We start from the raw sequence: 22,182 nt of genomic DNA, 5'->3' as shown, positions 1-22,182 counted from the left end.
AAGCGTTTTATGAAACGGTTTATGAAATAATACTATAATTTAGCAGCCAATAATAATACAGGCTTTAGGAAGATTTTCCTCCTTCAAAATGTTCCACTCTAACAAAGAATTCTTTTATGCAACCTAATCTTTTAATTCCAATTTTGCCTGCATGTGATGTGTGTCCAATACTTCATTTTGTACTTTAGTTTGTATATTGTATATTTTGTATAGTGTTTGGACTTTATTATTTAAAAAAAACTGTACTGTATGAAACGCAATCTCACGGGGCTCATACAGAACCAAACATTTCACTGTAATGTCATGTTCCTATAAACTTGAAACTTTACAATGCAGTTTACGCGGAGTCCATCGACGAACGCGAGGGGGCGCTGTTGCCACGTTCTGTCATAGGGCGGCTGATAGAGTTATTGTCAGCCGTGAAAATCGTGTAACTCATTCAATCTCATGGCAGAGAGTGAGATGAAAACACTGAGAGCCGCCGGAAACTTTTAGCACCTGCAAAAAAACTAAGACGACAGCGGTGATTAGTGCAGCATGGAGCATCACCAGGTAGGCTTGCAATCATGTTTACACCGAAGTTGCCATTTCAAATACTGTATATTTGGCTACAAAACGGCCTGTTTTTCTCCATTGTGTTTATATATTTTTTGTTGTTTGCATTCCAGATGAACAGTATCGACGACAGGAGCACGTTAATATGTCCAGAAAAAGTATCTTGGAACTCCGGAAGAAGTTCAACAACATTAGCCGCATTTAATTTCATCAACTCCATAATAGGATCTGGAATAATAGGTAAATAATTTACTTACCATAATTCAGCCATTGACTAATAGAATTGAATTGATTCAATTCGACATGGTAATTTACTATGGTAAAGTAGGCTAATGATGTGATAACTCATTGTTATAGTTATACTGTACCGTGTTTACACCTAGCTACAGTATGATGATGCCTTTTTAAAAGTTTTAAGCAGGCTGTAGTGGCATTGAGTCATAAGACACACTGTAGACTGTGTGGTGGCCTCGGGTGACTCCAGCAATAACAGAAATCTCCCATACTATGCCAGACCTCCACTGCATCATATGACTACCCCCCCCCCCCCCCCCCATCCCTTTTAACCCCTTCACCCTAAAAAGAAAAGATATATCATGAGTCATGGGAATTGCCCCAGGCCCCATCATATCCAGAAAAATCACGTGGTGTTTTGTTTTCGTTTCATCTAAGGTGAAATTACAGTTGCGTAACTTGTTTATGCATGTTTTCTTTCATTCGTTTAATTTGTATGTGTTTGTGTTGCAGGCTTACCGTATGCCCTGAACCAAGCAGGCCTTCCTCTGGGTCTCCTGCTCTTGATTCTAGTAGCTTTCATCACCGGTATGTCATTAACCTCTTAAGCCTTAGCCATATTTTCCAAAAATTCTCCTAGAAATACATACCTAAGTAAATCGAAGATTGACCCACTTCTACAAGGTCCATTTGCATGTTCTTGGTATCTAGGGACATCTATGGATCTCAGGGAATGTATTCCCAGTGTCAGAAATATTGTGTCTGTTACTAGGCTTTTATTTTTATGTTTTATCTTTGACAGTGAATGTTGCGGCAGTAGGCTGTCATAGACAGGTCGTGCCGAGGGGCTAAGCAGAGGAGTCCAAACAATTGACGCGTGTAGTGAAATAACTCCGTTCCACGTCCAGAAAACACTTTTCAAGCTTTTATTCCTTCGCTTCATGAAACAAACAAAATACACTTAATTACATACACTAATATACTGATACTGATGCATTCTAATGATACTATATTGCATTCAAGTTCACGTTCACGTTCCTATAAACTATCTTGCGTTCTTGTGGTCAAAATAAATTATGCGCTCCCCGCTCACCCCCTCTTTCCGTGTGGCTGTCAACCCCGTGAAAAGGTGAATGAAATTCCATAAGAACGCTCCCATTACCGCCAAACCCCTGTGAACACGCCCACCACCTAAAGTGACAGTACAACTAATAATACAACACAAATAGAGAATACTGAGACTTCCATTATGGTGCCTACATCACGGCCCCTAATTATTCAAATGTAATAATTACACAACTGTAAATTATGTAGGAGACTAACAAGAAAACATTAAATATAAGGCACAATTATTCAAACAATAGTGTCGCAAATGTCCTTTTCTTCTTTCTTAATTGTATCCTACGGCCAGAGGTTACTAGCACATAGTCTTAAGGAGGGATATTTATCATCATTTGGTCCGTCAAGTCAGAAACACAAACAACTGTAATCCAATGTTCATGTGTCAAAGTCACGTCTATGAAGTTCAATTTCTGACGTTCTCACTGCTCTTTTTTTCACCTCTCTTTCCTGTTGAAGGCAAACCGCTTCCTCTTACTTGGACACCTCTTCGTTTCAATTTGGCCCTTATAGCCACGGGGCATTTCAGAAGTTGTGTCATCGTTTGCTTTGTCCCTAGAGTCAGTTGTGTATGAATCTTCAACCGGCCATTTCAATACCAGAGTCAATCTCAGGTATGTATATATGTTTCAGGTGAGGCCATCGTTGAAGTTTTTTTTTTTTTTTTATCCACTTTTTCTCCTCTTTTTCTATTTTTTCTCCCATCCCAATTTAGCCGTGCCAATTCTCCCCTCCCCTGTCTTGAACGTTGCTCGCATATGCCCCCCACTGGTAGGTTGTAGGGAGGATAGAAGCCTTGCATCATCAAGCGAAGAACTGAGAAATTTGGCAGAGAGAGACGGCAACATTATCGTGGGTTTGCGTGACGACTCTCTCTCTCTCCACCTCCCAACGACTTATTTGCGAGAGTATGTCGATGCGTCCCCTCCGATACATGTGGAGGCAGCCTGTCACATCTTTTCACCTGCCAGCGCGGACTCTCATTCGGTGAGGTGTAACGCGTGGGAGGCTCACACTACCCCGCCATTTTCCTGTCTCTGCTGTGCAGGCGTCCCCCAACCGACCTGTAGGAGTCGCTGTCCACAACGTCCAGATTACCACCCATCGACTTCTGTTACGATTCTGGTTCTTGACTACGGTCGGGAACCACCCACCTTCTCTGTCATCTGTCACTTGATTGCTGTCACTTGTTTTTCCCTGTCATTTAGTGCTGTCACTTAGGGGTTGGCTTCTGATTGGCTGTCACGGGGGTGTGTGTGGAATGTTGGTATTTGGTGGCTATGTAACATTCCTTTCCTCTGCTTGTCATTCGTCAGGTCTTCACTATAGGCGTTCGGAGATAACGCGGCCGGTTCCAGTTCTGGACCACCACTAAGCTCCATTATCGATTCTCTCTTTCCCTTGCCTTGGCATAGTATCCTAGTATTACTCTTTGTGTTCTTTACTATTAAAGTCGAACCTGTTCAAGAGTATACCTTCTCCATCTCTGTGATTGCCTACAACAATTGGAACTCACCTACCTCCATCCTGACAGAAGACCTGACCATCAGAGTTCCATGGAGGCAATCATGGAGATGCTCCGGGCACAGAAGAGTGCACAGGAGCGCATGGAGGAACACCAACATCTGGTCAGCGCCGAGTTGGTTCGGCTGGGCGGGATCGTCAGCGTGTCGCAGGAGACGGCGCAGTCGGCGCTCCTCACAGGCCAGCAGGCACAAGTCGAGGTGGTGGGGGTAAGGACGACGGTGGGAGAGACGGCGGCAGGAGAGGCGGCGTTCAACACCACGTTCAACACCGAGGGGAGTCGGGGAGCTCTTGGACACCAGGATCGGAACCAGGAGCCACGGCTACCCGCACCAGGCCGCTACGCGGGAGCACCGGAGGGATGCAGGGAGTTCATCACCCAGTGCTCACTCGTGTTCCAGCTGCAGCCACGCTCATTCCCTTCTTCCAGAGCACAAGTCGCATATATTATCACCCTCCTCACCGGTCAAGCGCTCTCCTGGGCTATGGCCGAATTAGAGAGCGGTTCGTCTATCTGCGACTGTGTGGACGACTTCACCGGGGAGTTGAGAAGGGTATTCGACACTTCCTGAGTACTCTCGATTTTCGAGGCCGGTGGGCGGCTTCTCGCCTGCCGGCAGGGCCTCCGCACGGTCTCAGAATATGCCATCGAATTTCGGATCGTGGCTCGGGAGGCAGCTTGGCCGGAAATTCCTTGTGTGGTCCTGTTCCTCAAGGGACTCTCCGCATGGATGAGGGACGAGTTCTCCGTGCGTGAGATCCCTGAGCAGCTGGAAACGCTCATCAACACCGCCATACAGATGGACAACCGACATCGGGAGAGAGAGGGAGCGTGAAGATACTACCCAGGTACATGTCCTTTCTCCTCCCGTTGTTGATATCTTCCCGCATTACACGAGTGGGCCACTGGGTGATGAATCCATGCAGCTTGGGGCGCTGTCGCTCTCAGACGACGAGCAGCGGCGCTTCATCGAGGAGCGACGCTGCTTCCGGTGCGGCCGCACCGGTCATCGTTTCGGCAGCTGTCGGGAACAGGCTGGCTCAACTCGGCGCCAGTCGGGAAGAGGAGGTGCTCCGCCGGGCCTCGAGAGGGCACCAGCAGGTGGGCTCACCCCAGCACTACCATCTGACTCACGTACATTTCTGGAGGTGGCGGTTAACTGTGGGGGTAACGTTAGGGGAACAAAGGCTCTCATTGACTCAGGGGCGGCGGGCAATTTCATTCACTTGGGCTTGGTGAAAGAATGGGGAATCCCGGTAGAAGAGTTGGGGGGTTCCCATTCCGGTCTACGCCCTGGACGGTCAGCCCCTGGGCAGTGGGAGCGTCACACAACGCACTGTTCCTATGCACATCCGGGTGGCGGGTGGGGGGTGGGAGTGGGTTCAATTATTTGTTATTGTCTCCCCCTATTCTGTAATGGTGTTGGGTCATCCCTGGTTGTCTTCATGTGTACGGAATATTAATTGGAGCATGGGCAAGCTCTCAACGGAGGTCGACGTGAAGTCGGTCGTCGGCGAGAGTTTGTCCACTCCCTTGTCTCCCTTCCCCTCTTCTCTTTTTTCTACTTCTTCTCTCTCCAGGGTGGTGGGGAGCGTCACAGATTCTGTTCCACCCTCTAATCCCGATTTGATAGGGGTTCCTGAGATCTATTGGGACCTGGCGGACGTTTTTAGCAAGACGCGTGCTAAAGCACTACCGCCTCATAGATCATACGACTATCCCATTAATCTTCTACCCGGTACCTCCCCGCCTCGCGGGCGAATGTTCTCTCTCTCACGCCCCGAGACCTTGGCCATGAACACCTACATTGAGGAGGCATTGCTTGCGGGGCACATACGTCCTTCCACATCCCCGGCCGGCGCTGGTTTCTTCTTTGTTGACAAAAAAGATGGGGATCAGCGTCCGTGCATTGATTATAAGGGATTGAATGACGTTTCCATCAAGAACCGATATCCTTTACCTCTCATGGACACGGCCTTTGAGTGCTTACAGGGGGCACAGGTCTTTTCTAAACTTGACTTACGTAATGCATACAATCTGGTCAGGATTAGAGAAGGAGACGAGTGGAAGACTGCATTTAATACACCCAATGGTCACTATGAGTATTTGGTCATGCCCTTTGGTTTGGCTAATGCTCCGGCAGTCTTCCAAGCGCTGGTTAACGACGTGCTGCGAGACTTGATTGGGGTGTCGGTGTTTGTTTACCTAGATGATATCCTAATTTTTTCTCGCGATATGGTGCAACACCAACTGCATGTTCGGGAGGTGCTAGACCGTCTCCTCAAGCATCAACTATTCGTTAAGGCCGAGAAGTGTGTGTTTCACACTGATACCGTTTCCTTCCTGGGCTTTGTGTTGACGAAAGGTGATCTACGCATGGATTCGGCCAAGGTGAGTGCAGTCTTGGACTGGCCACGGCCTTCGTCGCTCAAGGGGTTACAACGGTTTTTGGGCTTTGCACATTTTTACAGGCGCTTTATTCGCAACTTTAGCGCCTTAGCTAATCCGTTAACAGCTCTCACTAAGGCCTCTCTCCCTGGCTTTGAATGGTCACCTAGGGCAGAGTCGGCCTTCTGCGATCTCAAACGTCGGTTTACATCCGCTCCTGTATTGATCCGCCACGATGCGGAGGTTCCGTTCATTGTGGAGGTGGATGCCTCTGACATCGCGGTGGGGGGGGGTGCTCTCTCAGAGGTGCTTAAAGGATGGGAAAGTGCACCCGTGTGCTTTTTTTTCTCGCCGTCTGTCACCAGCCGAGCGCAACTACGACGTGGGTAATCAGGAGTTGTTGGCTATCAAATTGGCACTGGAGGAATGGAGACATTGGTTGGAGGGCGCTGCACATCCTTTCATTGTTTGGACCGATCATAAGAACTTGGCTTACATCCAAGGGGCTAAACGCCTTAACGCTCGCCAGGGCAGGTGGGCGTTATTCTTCACACGATTTCAATTTACCATCTCCTATAGGCCCGGGTCCAAGAATATCAAACCCGACGCGTTATCGCGCCAGTTTGATCTTCCTGGCTGGGAGGAGCAGCCCCATCCCATTATTCCACCGGCCTTGATTTTGGCACCCGTGTCTTGGGGCATAGATAAGGTGGTAAGGTCGGCGCTGATGCGGGAGCCCGACCCTGGCGGGGGCCCTCCGGGGCGGTCGTATGTGCCCAAGGCGGCACGGTCACGTTTGCTGCAGTGGGCACATGCCTCATCCCTCACCAGCCACCCTGGGGCCACCAGGACCCTGGAATTCATCCGTAGGAGGTTCTGGTGGCCGACAGTGGAGGGGGATACGCGTTCTTTTGTGGCGGCCTGCCCGATGTGCGCACGCAGTAAGAACGCAGTAAGCACCGGCAGGTCTCCTCCGGCCACTTCCTATTCCTAAACGGCCCTGGTCGCACATATCCCTGGACTTTATTTCTGGCCTCCCCCTTTCAGACGGGTTCACCGCCATTTTGGTGGTGGTGGACCGGTTTTCGAAGGCGGCTCATTTTGTTCCTCTCCCCAAGCTTCCATCGGCCCGAGAGAATGCTGATCTGGTGATACAGCATGTCTTTCGGGTCCACGGGCTTCCGGTGGATATCGTGTCGGACCGGGGTCCTCAGTTCGCTTCCAGGTTCTGGAAGGCGTTTGCCGCCGGTCTCTGCGCCTCCGTCAGCCTTTCGTCTGGGTTTCATCCGCAGTCGAACGGGCAGACGGAGCGCGTCAACCAGGACCTGGAGGGGGTCTTTAGATGTTACGTTGCCGGTTGCCCGGCAACGTGGAGTAGGAGGTTGGCATGGGCTGAGTATGCGCATAATACCCTCCTCTCCTCCTCTACCGGTATGTCTCCCTTTCAGTGTCAGTATGGTTTTCAACCTCCTTTGTTTCCCGAGCAGGAGCAGGAGTTCGGAGGTGCCCTCGGCCCAGGCACCTGTGTCTCGCTGCCGCAGGACGTGGAAGCGGGTCCGGGCGGCGCTGCAGAAGGTTTCGGTTAGTACCCAGCGGCAGGCTAACCGCAAGCGTCATCCGGCTCCGGTTTACCGTCCTGGGCAGCGGGTTTGGCTTTCCACCCGGGATCTCCCTCTCCGGGTGGAATCCAGGAAGCTGGCTCCTCGCTTTATAGGGCCCTTTAAAGTGGTACGTCGGGTGAATCCTGTGGTTTACAGGCTACGGCTTCCGAGTTCTATGAGGGTTCATCCGACGTCTCATGTGTCCCTGTTGAAGCCGTTCCTCTCATCGCCCTTGGCCCTGCCACTGCCTACGGTTCCTCCGCCTCGGTTTATGGGTGGTCAGCCCATTTACACGGTGCGGAGGATACTGGGTTGTAGGCGGAGGGGTAGGGGGTTTCAGTTCTTGGTGGATTGGAAGGGGTACGGGATAGAAGAGCGTTCTTGGGTGCCTCAAAGGGATATTTTAGATCCCAGCCTGATCGTTGATTTCCAGCGGCTGAATCCCGAGGCCCCCAGGTGAACGTCTGGTGCCGTTCGTCGGCGGAGGGTACTGTTACGATTCTGGTTCTTGACTACGGTCGGGAACCACCCACCTTCTCTGTCATCTGTCACTTGATTGCTGTCACTTGTTTTTCCCTGTCATTTAGTGCTGTCACTTAGGGCAGTGGTTCCCAAACTGTGGTGCGCGCACCCCTTGTGGTGCGCGAGCTACCTCTAGGTGGTGCGTGACATGAAAAGGCTAATGCTGTTATTTTACTAATAAATATATAACTAATATACATTATTTCAAATGGGGATTTTCACTGTGTAAATCATGAAATTCAAGAAACGTTTAAAAAAAAGATTACATTTTAATAATAATAATAATAAACAATGTCTCGGGCGAGGTGCGCTTCGTCTGTGCTGATGCGCTCCGCTCTGCCTGGAGTCTCTCCTCAGGTCTCCTAATATGCGGTCTAACAGCGGGCCGATGACAGTAGGAGCACGAGCCAGTGCACATAATAACTTCCTGCCAAAAGCGCGGGACCAGCGCGGGATTGTGGCACTTACAACATGCAGAGCTGGCTAAAAACAGGGAAACTGTCAGGTGAATCTAAAGTCAATAAAAGTAATGAAAGAGGACAGGAGGAATGAGAGAAGCGGAGAGCAGCGTTAGAGTGGAGACAGAGAGTGATGATGACAGCTGGAGCACAGACACAACAGCCCGGCCCGGTGGCCCTCCACCAAGAAAACAGGGTAATAATGACAACGATGTGTGTTCTATAATTATGATATGTGTGTAGTGTTCTGATAACGACTATTGGTGAAGCGATGTCGAGATTCATTTGGTTTGGCAGCGAGAGCTAGATTTGCGAGAAGCATGCAGCCGCAGAGCAGACAGTTGTGCGTGCACAGTGCAATACTCCAATTCAGCCATTGGCAATTCAGCTGTTGGGATGAGAGCGCCGCTGGCTCTGCGGCTCTGCAGTTGCATACTACTGGTATGTTCTTCGTTGGGACTGGGAGGCGGAGATATAATAGTCATCACGCAACGTTTATATTTCACGATAATGTTGCCGTCTCTCTGCCAAATTTCTCAGTTATTCGCTTGATATAATTAATACAAATGTCCAATATAACGGAATTAGTTAGCTCATAAAAATGTGATTATAACACACTGCTGTTTATTAATGTCGGCCGACTGCCCACAGACACCTATTTGATTTAAAGTCGGCAGCAGCACGGAGTCTCAGGACTTATTTATTTATTATTTTTTATGTTTATGCTAGGTCGGCAGGTGACAGGGGGTGCGCGGCCAAAAAAGTTTGGGAACCGCTGACTTAGGGGTTGGCTTCTGATTGGCTGTCACGGGGGTGTGTGTGGAATGTTGGTATTTGGTGGCTATGTAACATTCCTTTCCTCTGCTTGTCATTCGTCAGGTCTTCACTATAGGCGTTCGGAGATAACGCGGCCGGTTCCAGTTCTGGACCACCACTAAGCTCCATTATCTATTCTCTCTTTCCCTTGCCTTGGCATAGTATCCTAGTATTACTCTTTGTGTTCTTTACTATTAAAGTCGAACCTGTTCAAGAGTATACCTTCTCCATCTCTGTGATTGCCTACAACAATTGGAACTCACCTACCTCCATCCTGACAGACTTCCACCCGCTAACTCTGCCAATTGAGTTAGTATGATGGCCGGCCCAAGCCGGAGGCAACGCAGACAGCCGGAGTCGAACCCGGTGTCTCTTGCGTTGCTGACGAGCGCAATGTCTGCTGCGCCACCCAGCCGCCCGTTGAAGGTATTTCTGTGTAGGAATGTTGCCTCTGGGAACTGGCATGCCTTCCTTTGTGTAGATGTCAGGCAGCTCATAAAACCAGTCACCATCTAACGCAGCCACTTCCAAGTCTGAAACAATGTGGCTTTTAACCACTTTCTCCTGGCCCATAGTCCAAAGGAGAATGCTTGTCCTTCTTCCCGTGAGGTTCAGCTTGTTCATCAGTGCAGAATGATGCTGAGCTACCGGGATCCAGGAAGGCATACGTCCATACAGTATCCTGTCCCTTTTTAGATTTAACTTGTACTGGAACTATTGAGAGTGTACAGTCATGCTCCCCAGTAAGACCACCGGCTTGCACAGAGATCAGAGAACTGCCCATTGCTGTCTCCAATTCTCATTTGACTGGCCTTGCATCTGTTCCTTTCTCTTTGTGGTGCATATGAAGTATGCTAGGGTGCCTGAGACTGCATATTTTGCAAGAGAGGCGTTGCCTACATTCTTTACTCATGTGCCCAATGCACAAACAGCCAAAACACACATTATGATCCTTCAAGAAGCCAATCTTCTCGCTATGCACCTTCTTTTCCAATAGAAAGCACATACCAATGTGTGTCCACCTCCACAAAACCAACAATACCTTGTACCAGATGAGCTTCTCTCCATCTTTGTTCCAGGTTCCTCTTTCCTTTTCATTGTTGCAATGGTGGTAGCATAGCTACTTTCCTTTGCCCTTGTATATGGTGGATTGCTGGACTATCTCACATCCTTCCTCATATCCTTAGGTGCTGCTGCTGATGCTGTGTCCTGTATATTGCCAAACACTGGATCACTTGCAATTTTCACCTGTCGTTGAATGAAGTCAACAATGTCAGTAAATCTAGCTCTATGGCCACGCCTTTCCTGCAGGTCACAGGCCACAGTTCTCCATTTGTCCCTGTGCTTGTAAGGCAACTTTTTAATGATGGCTAGCATGTTGGCAGACATGTCCAACTCGTACATCATTTCCACTTCTTTCATGGCGTTGCAGAATCCTCTCAAAAAGAGACTGTATGCCTGCAGAGCATTGCCATCTTCTGATTTTATTGGTGGCCATGAAAGAGCCTTTTCCATGTAGGCAGAAGCTATTCTATGTCCATTACCAAAGTGCTCATGTAGCAAAGCCTTAGCTTTCTCATATCCTCGGTCATGAGCCATATGCTGACAAGCTCCCGAGGCTGCCCCCTTGTGTACTGTTCAAGGAAGTATAAGCAGTCCATAGGGTTGTCAGTCTTCTGTTCAATGCTGTGCTCGAATGACCTTATGAAGGTGTGATAATGTAAAGGGTCACCATCGAAAACTTGAATGTCTCTTTTAGGCAAAAATGAAAGAGACTGTTGTTGAACTAACAAAGCTGTTATTTCATTTTGTTTCTCCAAAACAGTGATTATGTTACCGTTGCTGCTTGATTGTTGTGGTGCAGGGTAAATGCTTTGGTTCTGAATCCGTGGCTGTGCTTGAGTGCTCTGTAATGTCCTTTGACCCTTGACCCCTGCGTGTCTTGACAATTCAGGTTGTGGTTGTAGATTTTGAGCTGTGTTTGTAGCAGGCAAAAAGGTTTGTGCTTCTGCACTGAGTGTTTGAACATTCCTTTGTCCTTTTCGGAAATAAGAGCTCATTCCATTAGAATCGACAGACATATTACTTGAAATACGAGATCCTCCAGAGCCTCTTAGCATTATTGACTTTAGCTGCTGCTGAAGCTATTTCCATTTCAAGTTCTAGTTGCTCCTTTTTCTTTCTTAATTCCACCTTTTTCTTTCTTAGCTGCTCCTCTTGCTCTTTTTCCTCCTTTCTTTTTTGCTCCTTTTTCTTTCTTAGCTGCTCCTCTCACTCTTCTTCCTCCATTCTTAATTGCACCTTTTTCTTTCTTAGCAGCTCCTCTTGTTCTTCTTCTTCTTGCTCTATTGCATGCTTATCCTTTAATAGCATTTGTCTTGCAATTATGCTTCGGATTCGGCTTTGCGTGCGGAAGACGTGGTTGAGATGTTAGACCTATAGGCCTAACAGAGCTTCGATTGTCTGAACCTCTGCTTCCAGCATTTGACACACTGTCGCTTGGTTTGATTTCATCATCAGATTCAGTTACATCACAGTGTTAATCAGTTATCTCAACAGGAGTTACTTGCTGTGTTACAGGTATGGGGAAATCGTGTACATAAACATTGGCACTTGTCCTGGTTTTTTGTCTCCCAGTTTCAGAAAGCTACTACTTTACATCATCCATGAATACATTTTTTTTATTTTAATATAGTTTCAAACCATTCATTTAGTTTTTCCTGTTCCTCTTCAGGAATTAAAGAAATGACAGATTGTGTAACAGAGTGGTATCTTCAACCATTTGATTCAAATTTTCCATTTGAGACTGCACCTGTGAAGCATTGTCATTATTTTCCATGAGCTCCTTTAAAGCCTTCATAAGACCTTTCATTTTGTGAACCTTTGCATGACGTTCTTTATGAAGTGTTTCAAATTTATAGGCCAAAGCTTTGGCAGTGAGTTTGATTTATATTTTTTGCTCATCAATTTTTTAGCCATTAGTACCAACACTTGATACTCCTGATGCCATTTTTCAATAGCACACGTGCAATCATACAATAATCCACAGTCCTCTTTAATGATCAATCACTCCATCAATCCATTAGCTGCCGCCTAGTAGGCCGTGCAACATCCATAGGCGCAAAACGACGCAGCCAGTCAACAACGGGTCCCCAATGGACAAGCAGTAGTAACGAATTCACACTGTGTTTTTTAAAACGAAAGGCTTCACAGTAGAATAAAACAAGTTACTTAGCTTCTGTTGCTGGTCTGCGTGTCAGGCCTTCCGAAGTGATGTCGCGCTCCAATGCAGCGATGATCTAGGCGTTCCAATGTTTTCAAGATAAAAAGCGTTCCGAAGCGATTCGAGGAATCCGTAATGTCAATATAGTTGATTTCCATTGATCAACGCTTTTGTTTGCTTTCTTTCTTTCTTTTGACTATGTTGCAGCAGTAGGCTGTCATAGACAAGTCGTGCCGAGGGGCTAAGCAGAGGAGTCCAAACAAATAACTCCGTTCCACGTCCAGAAAACACTTTTCAAGCTTTTATTCCTTCGCTTCATGAAACAAACAAAATACACTTAATTACATACACTAATATACTGATACTGATGCGTTCTAATGATACTATATTGCGTTCAAGTTCACGTTCAAGTTCCTATAAACCAGGGGTCAGCAACCTTTTTGACATGGAGTGCCTGTTTGAAATATAGTTGTAACTAGTGTGCCTCAACAATATTCCATGCATCGTAAATTCTTTTCTCATAATCAGGTATTTTTAATGATAATCTTTACATTATTATTATTATTATTATCATTATTGTTATTGGTATTATTAACAATATTATTATGATGGTTGTATCAACCCTAAATCTGAGTTGGGGGGGGGGGAATACAATGCAGACAAACAGCTGCATACAGTGCGACCATTTCACTCACATTTGCCCATTCATTTTTGGACACATCACACACCATCGGTGTGTACTGTACGTGTGCTGTCATAGCTCCACCTACAGGCCTAATGGAGAACACCAGGATGTGAATGGAGGGTGAATGTGAGGTATATCGTGTAAATAAGTTTTGATTGATCGCAAGACTACACTGTAAAAAAATTTATAATAATAAGTTACCAGACTTAAAAATATTGAGTTTAGTTACTGTGCATTAAGGTTTTCAGTTTTCAAGCCATAATAAGTTAACAGAAAAATAAGTACACAACCACATTATTTCAACCTAATAAAACTATGTTTATTGTCATTGTTTTAAGAACACAAGTTGACTTGGTAATACTCACATTTTGAGTAAAAAAAATGGCTTTTAACATGTGCAATGTTCAATGAAATAGAAAAATAAATAATAAAATTTGTTGATTAATCCCACTGGTCACAATGGTGACCGTAATAATGTTTTTGTTATAAGGATCTGCAAATGTTACTGAATGATGTAGCAATGTATTTCCAGCTAAATTGAAATAATAAACAAATAAAGGGTCTCAATTAAATATGTGGTAGTAAAAATAACCTGTGGGAGGATTTCAACAAGATAAATGCGACAACAGTGCAAAATATTTCACTATAATATTTCAAAGCAAAAAAAAAAAAAAAAAAAATATATATAATATTTTTTTATTTATTTATTTTTTAATGCTGCCCCCTGTGCCTATGAAAATGCCCCCGCGTGCCTATGCAGGCACGCGTGCCTAGGGTTGCCTACCCCTGCTATAAACTATCTTGCGTTCTTGCGGTCAAAAGTAATTATTCGCTCCCCGCTCACCCCCTCTTTCCGTGTGGCTGTCAACCCGTGAAAAGGTGAATGCAATTCCATAAGAACGCTCCCATTACGCCAAACCCCTGTGAACACGCCCACCACCTAAAGTGACAGTACAACTAATAATACAACACAAATAGAGAATACTGAAACTTCCATTACGGCGCCTACGGTGAATAACACCATGCTAACATTGTCCAGACATGAAAAATTGCCACGAGCTCATTCAGCATCTTCTTGAGATCACGTGTACAAAATATCTAACCAAATGAATAAAGGGCAGATGATTTACAGGGGGTTTTGTAGATACACTACTGAATTTTGCCATCCGGACACATGCAATTTGAAATATGAATATAGAATATAGAATATCAGGCCTATAAATCACCTTATTATGGCCAAGTCACACATCTATGGAGCAGGCCAAATCGTCTCTTTCCAATGGCAGAGTTCAATCTGGATTTAGACACCTCAGATGTCTTCTACTATTACCTGTACCTCCCCTCCCCCATCCCCTATGCTGCTATGATGCCTGAATTTCCCCAAGGGGATCAATAAAGGAATATCTTATCTTACTGTATCTTATGTACAGATAAGACGTTAAAAGTTAAATATGCTGCTAATACTGTCTCGTCTGTTACTAGGCTTTTATTTTTATGTTTTATCTTTGACGGTGAATAACACCATGCTAACATTGTCCAGACATGAAAAATTGCCACAGAGCTCATTCAGCACCTTTTTGAGATCACGTGTACAAAATATCTAACCAAATGAATAAAGGGATGATTTACAGGTTTTTTTGTAGATACACTACTGAATTTTGCCATCCGGACACATGCAATTTGAAATATGAATATAGAATATAGAATATCAGGCCTATAAATCACCTTATTATGGCCAAGTCATATGCCTGAATTTCCCCCAAGGGGATCAATAAAGGAATATCTTATCTTACTGTATCTTATGTACAGATAAAGACGTTACAAGTTAAATATGCTGTTGCTAATACTGTCTCGTCTTTGGACTTATATTTGTAATATCTCTACACTAAATCTATGACACCCATCGATGATATAAATTGTCTGGTCAGTGCATTTCCTGGTATCTCGTTCCCCCTTTATCCAATCAGGAGCGAGAACTCCACACTGCAAAAATGGTCTGACAAAAATATGAAATAAAAAACTAGTTTTAAGCAAATGTGTTTAAAGGAACACGCCAACATTTTGGGAAATTAGCCTATTGTCTTCTCCAGAGAAAGACAAGAAGGTATATACCAGTTTCATCTCTGTGCGTTCAGTAGAAAGCTATCTGGCTGCACGTTAGCCTAGCTGATTGATTGATTGATTGAAAAGTTTATTAACAGATTGCAGAATGGGTACAGTACAGTACAGCTCAATACATACAATTGTTAAGAGCTTAGCACAATGAATGGAAGCGGACAGTGCCGGTTAGCCTAAGCATTGTCCAACTAATACCTCTCCCGAAGGCTAACCGGCACTGTTCGCTTCCATTCATTGTGCTAAGCTAGGCTAACATGCAGCCAGATAGCATTCTACTGAATGCACAGAGAGAAAACTGGTTTGCAAATTTGGCTTGGTAAGATTTCTTGAAATAAGTAAATCTATCTAGGGTTCTCTCTCCTGATTGGATAAAGTGGGAAGGGATACACAAATGTATTCATATTTACAGCAGAGTGGAGGGACTGGGAGACCCATGTTACTGACCAGACCAGACAGACTCTATATCAGTGATGGTGTCAGAATGTAGCGCTATTTAACACTTATTTTAAGAAAAGAAAATACCACTTACAGCACCTTTTAAAGATGGAAAGACGTCGTATACATTCAGTTGATATAGCCTATAACAGTCACACATTTCAAAGGATTTCAGAGGGAGCTCCACAAATCATGTTAAACCCAGATTCGGCTCAAACAAGGGACTAAACACGTTTAGCAATTATGCCACATCTATGTGGAACGCCCTACCCACAGCTGTAAAGGAATGTGAATCACTAGTGGGCTGCACGATTTTGGGAAATAATCTAATTGCGATTTTTCGGACAGATATTGCGATTAAATTTGCGATTATAATAAAAAAAAAAGCAGCCCCACAGAGGTTTATTGTAAAATGCGGCTTGCATCTGGCCTACGCGGTGGTTCTTTTCGGGACACCGAGCCTGAAAATGTTTCTTTTTACCTGGGAATCGATACCGGTACCCAACGGTACCTTTTTTTCTGTACTTTACTCTCCCTCTCTGAAGTCTAAACTTCAACACACAATCTAAAACCCGTTACCTCCCTCTCCCAAACCGACCTTGTATCTCAATGGGACTTCCTGGTTAAACGAATACAAAAATTAATAAAAAAAAATAAAAAAATTGCGATTTGATAATTGCATCATTCCAAATCGCGATTTCGATTGAAAATCGATTAATCGTGCAGCCAATCACTACCCACCTTCAAAACCACTCTCAAAGAGCATCTACGGGAGACTGCAATTCAAAACTGGCCCCTGTAAATGTCCAAACCCAACCCCCTCCAATGTACCCCCCCCCCCCCCCAACCCCCCAACCCGCCTACCCAAACCCCCCCCACCCAACCACCTCCAATGTACAGTTACCCCCCCCCCCCCACCCCACCTACCCAACCTCCTCCAATGTACAGTTTCTTCCCCCTCAAATGTATATACTCTCTTTTTAGACTCTTTTTGTATCATAAACAGTACTGTATATTTGTAGATCTGGTATGTCATAAATGTCTAGATGCAACAGTACTGTCTACCTGTATGTCATGTATGTCATGCATGTTATGATGAATTGAAAATGGGGGACCCTGATGTAAACAAGACGAAAGTCTTTCTCTGGTCTGCAACCCCTTAACAATTGTGTGTATTGAGCTGTACTGTATTGTACCCATTCTGCAATCTGTTAATACAATTTTCAATCAATCAATCAATCAATCAATTATACATTTTAAACTGTGGTGGCTACTTCAGAAAAAATCTTTGAGCAGACTTCTTCATTCTTGATCTCAGTGCTTCCATTTGTCTTCGATCGCAAAAGGAACAAGTATGCAAACAAAAACAGACTAACGACATAATGAATTATGCTTCACGACAGACTATTCAATCATCTTATTGATAAAAGGAGGAAATATATCTGGGACAAGCAACTACCAGGCGCTGGTCTACAGTACCTTTGGTTTCCCCGGATTCCTGATCCAGTCAGCGTTGCAGTTTCTCTACCCATTCATTGGTAAGTTGTCTAGAGCCTGGGCCCCGTTCCCCGTACCTGGATAACTGAGTTAGCCGGATAACTTTCGGTTAAGTCTGACTTAAGCCGGACTTTCCGGCTCCCCGTACCTGGATTTTCCAAATCACCATGACAACAGATCCAAAAGTTTGAGCCTGGTCGAAAGCAGGGTTTAAGTTCAAGTTAGCCGGATCAACCATCGCCACGCCCCCGCAAAGGAGTGACAGCGCGTTTCCTGAAATTATTCCCACAGTCTAGGATCTGCGTTATACCATTCTGAATTACGTTTTTGTGCTCCATTCTTCCAGAGGGGTCTTTTGAAATGTAAAATAGACCCAAAATGCTGATACTAAATTCACTTTGTCCTAAATAATGCACGTTATATACCGTGGCGCTCGCTCGGTGCAACAACAACAAAATAAAGAATATTCTAAACACGGGTCTCTCGTTCATTAATGTATAAACAATGAATTTATCCCATCTGGCACAGTGGCTCAGTGGTAGTGCTCAATCCTGGCAACCCAGCGACCGGTGTTCGAAACCCCGTGTTTCCAATATAATTTTTTTGAATATAATATTAATTATTATACGCAAAGGTAGCCTGGTTTTAAGTTAAAATATTATAAATCTACATGCATTGAGGATGTCATTCTTTATATAGCTCTCAACGTGCACCAAATTGAATTATTCCTATATTGCAAAAAGAAGGAGACGACTGGGTTTCGAACCCCGGTCGTCTGCGTGAAAGTCAAAAGAAGAACCCGTTACACCACAGAGAAGATAAGTAAAAGATCGACCATACATCAATCAATGGGTAAGGGAGCCGTATCGTTATTCTGTATAACAGTTTTACTAATTATTTTCGCTAGCAAGATCTCATTTGATTATTCAATCCAGGAGGCAAGTTTAAAGAAATATAATCTGATTGATTGAGGTAATGAGGGACTTAAAATTAGCCTATAGATAACGCATTTAACTTGTCGGCGAGGCGATTGAGCCGTACTGCAATATGTTACTAAAGTTTTAAATCAATTAATCAATCAATGCCGCTAGAGAATCAGGATCTCTGCTCTCGACACTTGCTGCCTTCTCGGCTGAGGCGGGCACGCGCACTTATCCTGGGTCTGAAGTCTGGCTTGAGTTAACGAGACTGAATCCACCTTCGAGGAACAGGAAAATCCCGGCTTCAAACATCGGGTTAACTGAAGCTGGATAATGACATCTTGATCGACTTAGTTGAACCAGGTACAGGGAACGGGGCCCTGAAGGTACTTAAAGGAACATGCCAACTCTTTGGGAAATTTGCTTATTTGCCATCTACCCTGTTGCTTTTTGAAAAATGGGGCTTTTGAGGTTATGAAATCACTGCGCCCAGGCAGCAGTGGTTCGGAAAAAAATTGTTCAGAGTATATATCTGCTTAGAAAATGAAAATGTCTAATTATAAATAAAAAAAAATCTCCACGTGGTAAATACACAGGTCACAACATGTTTACAGGAACATTTTGGAGTTGTATTTGGAGTGTATTTCGTGACTGTTGGGAACTAGGCTACACTGGCACACCTACTTCCAGTGAATGACGCTAAGCTAGGCTAATGGTGCGGCTGTTTTTTGTAGGTGTGTTTTAGTTTAACTTCTCAGCAACCATTTGGTTGAGCATTACCATAGTTACCATAGTTACCATAGTTACCATAGTTTCACTTTTCCAAAGGAACACTCCTCGCCCCAGGGTCAGACAAGAAGACTCAGAGAGAGGTCTATGTGCATGTTAGCTTATCGCAAGGCCTGGAAGCAGTAGGGAGCAGCTAGCCTAGCTTAGCACAAGGCTTGGAAGCAGTAGGGAGCAGCTAGCCTAGCTTAGCACAAGGCCTGGAAGCAGTAGGGAGTACCTATCCTAGTTTAGCAGAGAGATTAAATTGATATCAATCTCCTCTTCTGACTCTGGGGAAGGTGGCAAATGAGTGTATTTCCCCAAAATGTTGGAGTGTTCCTTTAAAAAAGTAGATACAGTATCTCATTTAGGAAATAAACTCATACTCATCATATAAAGTGTATATACATCAAAGTGTTTATTCATATGAAGTGTATATACATCAAAGTGTTTATACATCATACAAAGTGTTTATACATCATATATAGTGTTTATACATCAAAGTGTTTATACATCATATAAAGTGTTTATACATCAAAGTGTTTATACATCTTATATCAAAGTGTTTATACATCATATATAGTGTTTATATATCAAAGTGTGTATGCATCATATAAAGTGTATATACATCATACAAAGTGTTTATACATCGAAGTGTTTATACATCATATAAAATGTTTATACATCAAATGTTTATACATCTTATATCAAAGTGTTTATACATCATATATAATGTTTATATATCAAAGTGTTTATGCATCATATACAGTGTTTATATATCAAAGTGTTTATACATCATATACATTTTTTACACCAAAGTGTTTATACATCATATAAAGTGTTTATATATCAAAGTGTTTATACACCATATAAAGTGTTTATACATCAAAGTGTTTATACATCATATATAGTGTTTATATATCAAAGTGTTTATACATCATATAAGTGTTTATACATCAAAGTGTTTATACATCATATACAGTAAAGCAGTGCTTCTCAAACTTTTTCTGTCAGGCCCCCCTTTGGCGGACCAAAATATTTTGGGCCCCCCCCCCCCCCCCCCCTCGCCCCAACAAAATAGTCATGAAATGGGCCATGTTTAAATTTATTGAAATAACACCAATATCGTGACCTTTCAAATTGGCCCTATATTTTGTTTTCAGAGCTGTCATGGATGAAAAGCCAGCTTCACACAGATACTGTATGTGGTGCTGAATGGTATCAACACCTTAACTGCTGCATCATGAGATACTTGGTGGGCCATGAGATGAGATACTTGGTACTCAGCACCACACTCTGAAACTAGCTCTCTAGGTGGTATCAGATGAGATTTCAAAGAGTTCTTCCAAGAGTTTGGATGGAGATGTGTCGGGAAGCTTTGTCTCAATGTTGTCTGTAAAGTTTTTTTTTTATCCAGAGTAACTTGGTGATCCTTTTCTGTGTTTTATTAAATAATGATTTTCAGATTTTGAGAAATGGTATTTTCATGGAGAACAGTGCAGCTGCAACAGATAGCACTTTAGTGATAATTTTCTGGAATAAAAAAAAAAGATTTTTTTTTTTTTTTTTTTTTTAATAAATCTCAGGGCCCCCCCTGTCATGCCTCTGCGCCCCCCCTGGGGGGCGCGCCCCCCACTTTGAGAAACACTGCAGTAAAGTGTTTATACATCAAAGTGTTTATACATCATATAAGTGTATTACAAAGTGTGTATATGTAATGTAAAGGGCTTATAATACACATTTATGGAATAATATTGTATTGCATCACTTCCACAGCAATGATCAGCTACAATATCATAGCTGGTGACACCATGAGCAAAGTATTTCAGAGAATACCAGGAGGTATGTGGTATATGATTTTTTATTATTATTATTATTATTATTATTATTATTATTATTATTATTATTATTATTATTATTATTATTATTATTATTATTATTATTATTATTATTATTATTATTATTATTATTATTATTTATTTAACCTGAAATACTAGGAGGTATGTGGCATATGATTTTTTATTATTATTATTATTATTATTATTATTATTATTATTATTATTATTATTATTATTATTATTATTATTATTATTATTATTATTATTATTATTATTATTATTATTATTATTATTATTTATTTAACCTGAATAACAGGAGGTATGTGGCATATGATTTATTATTATTATTATTATTATTATTATTATTATTATTATTATTATTATTATTATTATTATTATTATTATTATTATTATTATTATTATTATTATTATTATTATTTATTATTATTATTATTATTATTATTATTATTATTATTATTATTATTATTATTATTATTATTATTATTATTATTATTATTTATTTAACCTGAAATACCAGGAGGTATGTGGCATATTATTTATTGAACCTGAAATACCAGGAGGTATGTGGCATATTATTTATTTAACCTGAAATAGAGGTTGAATGACACTTGTGTAATTAAGCCAATAACTAAGCAAGTCAAGTGTTCCTTTATTAATCCCCTTGGTGAAATTCAAGTGTACAGGTAAGATAGGTAGTAATAATAATATAACATAGAACAAAGTGCAAGTAGTAATGATAATAGTGATAACAGTAGTAGTAGTGAACAGTAGTGAGTGACAGGATTCAATAAGATAATGATGGTATACATGGTATAAACCATAGTTTATTATTAAGAGTAAAATAGTCCTATTAGTGTTTATTAATAACAGTAAAATGGTCCTAACAGTGTTTATTATTAAGAGTCAGATAGTCCTAACAGTTCTCAAGTTCACCATCCGTTAGTTGGCAGCAGTCTGTGCCCACAGTTGTGGAGCCTGAGGGCTACAGGCACAAAGGACTGGCCGAGGTGGTTTGTGGTGTCGTGGGTAGAGAAGTCTATGGCTGAACGTGTTGCTCAGCCTGGCTAGCTCCTCCTCTCTGCCATCACCTCTAGTTTGACCAGCTTGTTCAGTTTGACTCACTACAGAGCTAGTCTTCCTCACCAGCTTGTTCAGTTTGAACTGGTTACTGAATGAAAGCTACTGTGTTTTAGTGTGCGCTGGCCCTTTAATGGCGACGTGCTCATTGTTATGATGTGTTGTGTTTTCTCAGTGGGTCCAGACCACATCCTGGCAGAGAGACACTTTGTCATCATGGTGTCCACCGTTCTGTTCACACTACCTCTCTCTCTCTATCGAAACATAGGCAAGCTGGGCAAGGTAGGTCAGGTCATCACAGTCTTAGGCTACATTCACACTGCAGGCAAAAGTGGCTCGAATCTGATTTATTTTGCTCATATGTGACTCAGATCTGATCTTT

The 22,182-nt window shown here is 43.1% G+C and overlaps 1 protein-coding gene across 1 annotated transcript in view; it reads left to right on the top strand.

The window, feature by feature from the left end:
- Window positions 1–537: 537 nt before the first annotated feature.
- The window catches only part of slc38a11 (solute carrier family 38 member 11), a gene marked incomplete at both ends in the record, with an annotated part of 124,163 nt that continues 102,518 nt past the window's right edge, over window positions 538–22,182 (top strand). Inside the window, 6 exons of the mRNA XM_084311426.1 lie at window positions 538–552; window positions 669–795; window positions 1,303–1,377; window positions 17,083–17,217; window positions 20,641–20,706; window positions 21,976–22,082. Of these exons, the coding sequence (XP_084167552.1) occupies window positions 538–552; window positions 669–795; window positions 1,303–1,377; window positions 17,083–17,217; window positions 20,641–20,706; window positions 21,976–22,082 (525 nt within the window). The remainder of the gene's footprint in view (window positions 553–668; window positions 796–1,302; window positions 1,378–17,082; window positions 17,218–20,640; window positions 20,707–21,975; window positions 22,083–22,182) is intronic.

This window comes from Notolepis coatsorum, assembly GCF_963971535.1.
Source record: "Notolepis coatsorum genome assembly, chromosome: 3".
NCBI classification, from domain to species: domain Eukaryota; kingdom Metazoa; phylum Chordata; class Actinopteri; order Aulopiformes; family Paralepididae; genus Notolepis; species Notolepis coatsorum.
Note: the sequence above shows the minus strand (reverse complement) of the source record. Positions and strands in the feature narration are given on the sequence as shown.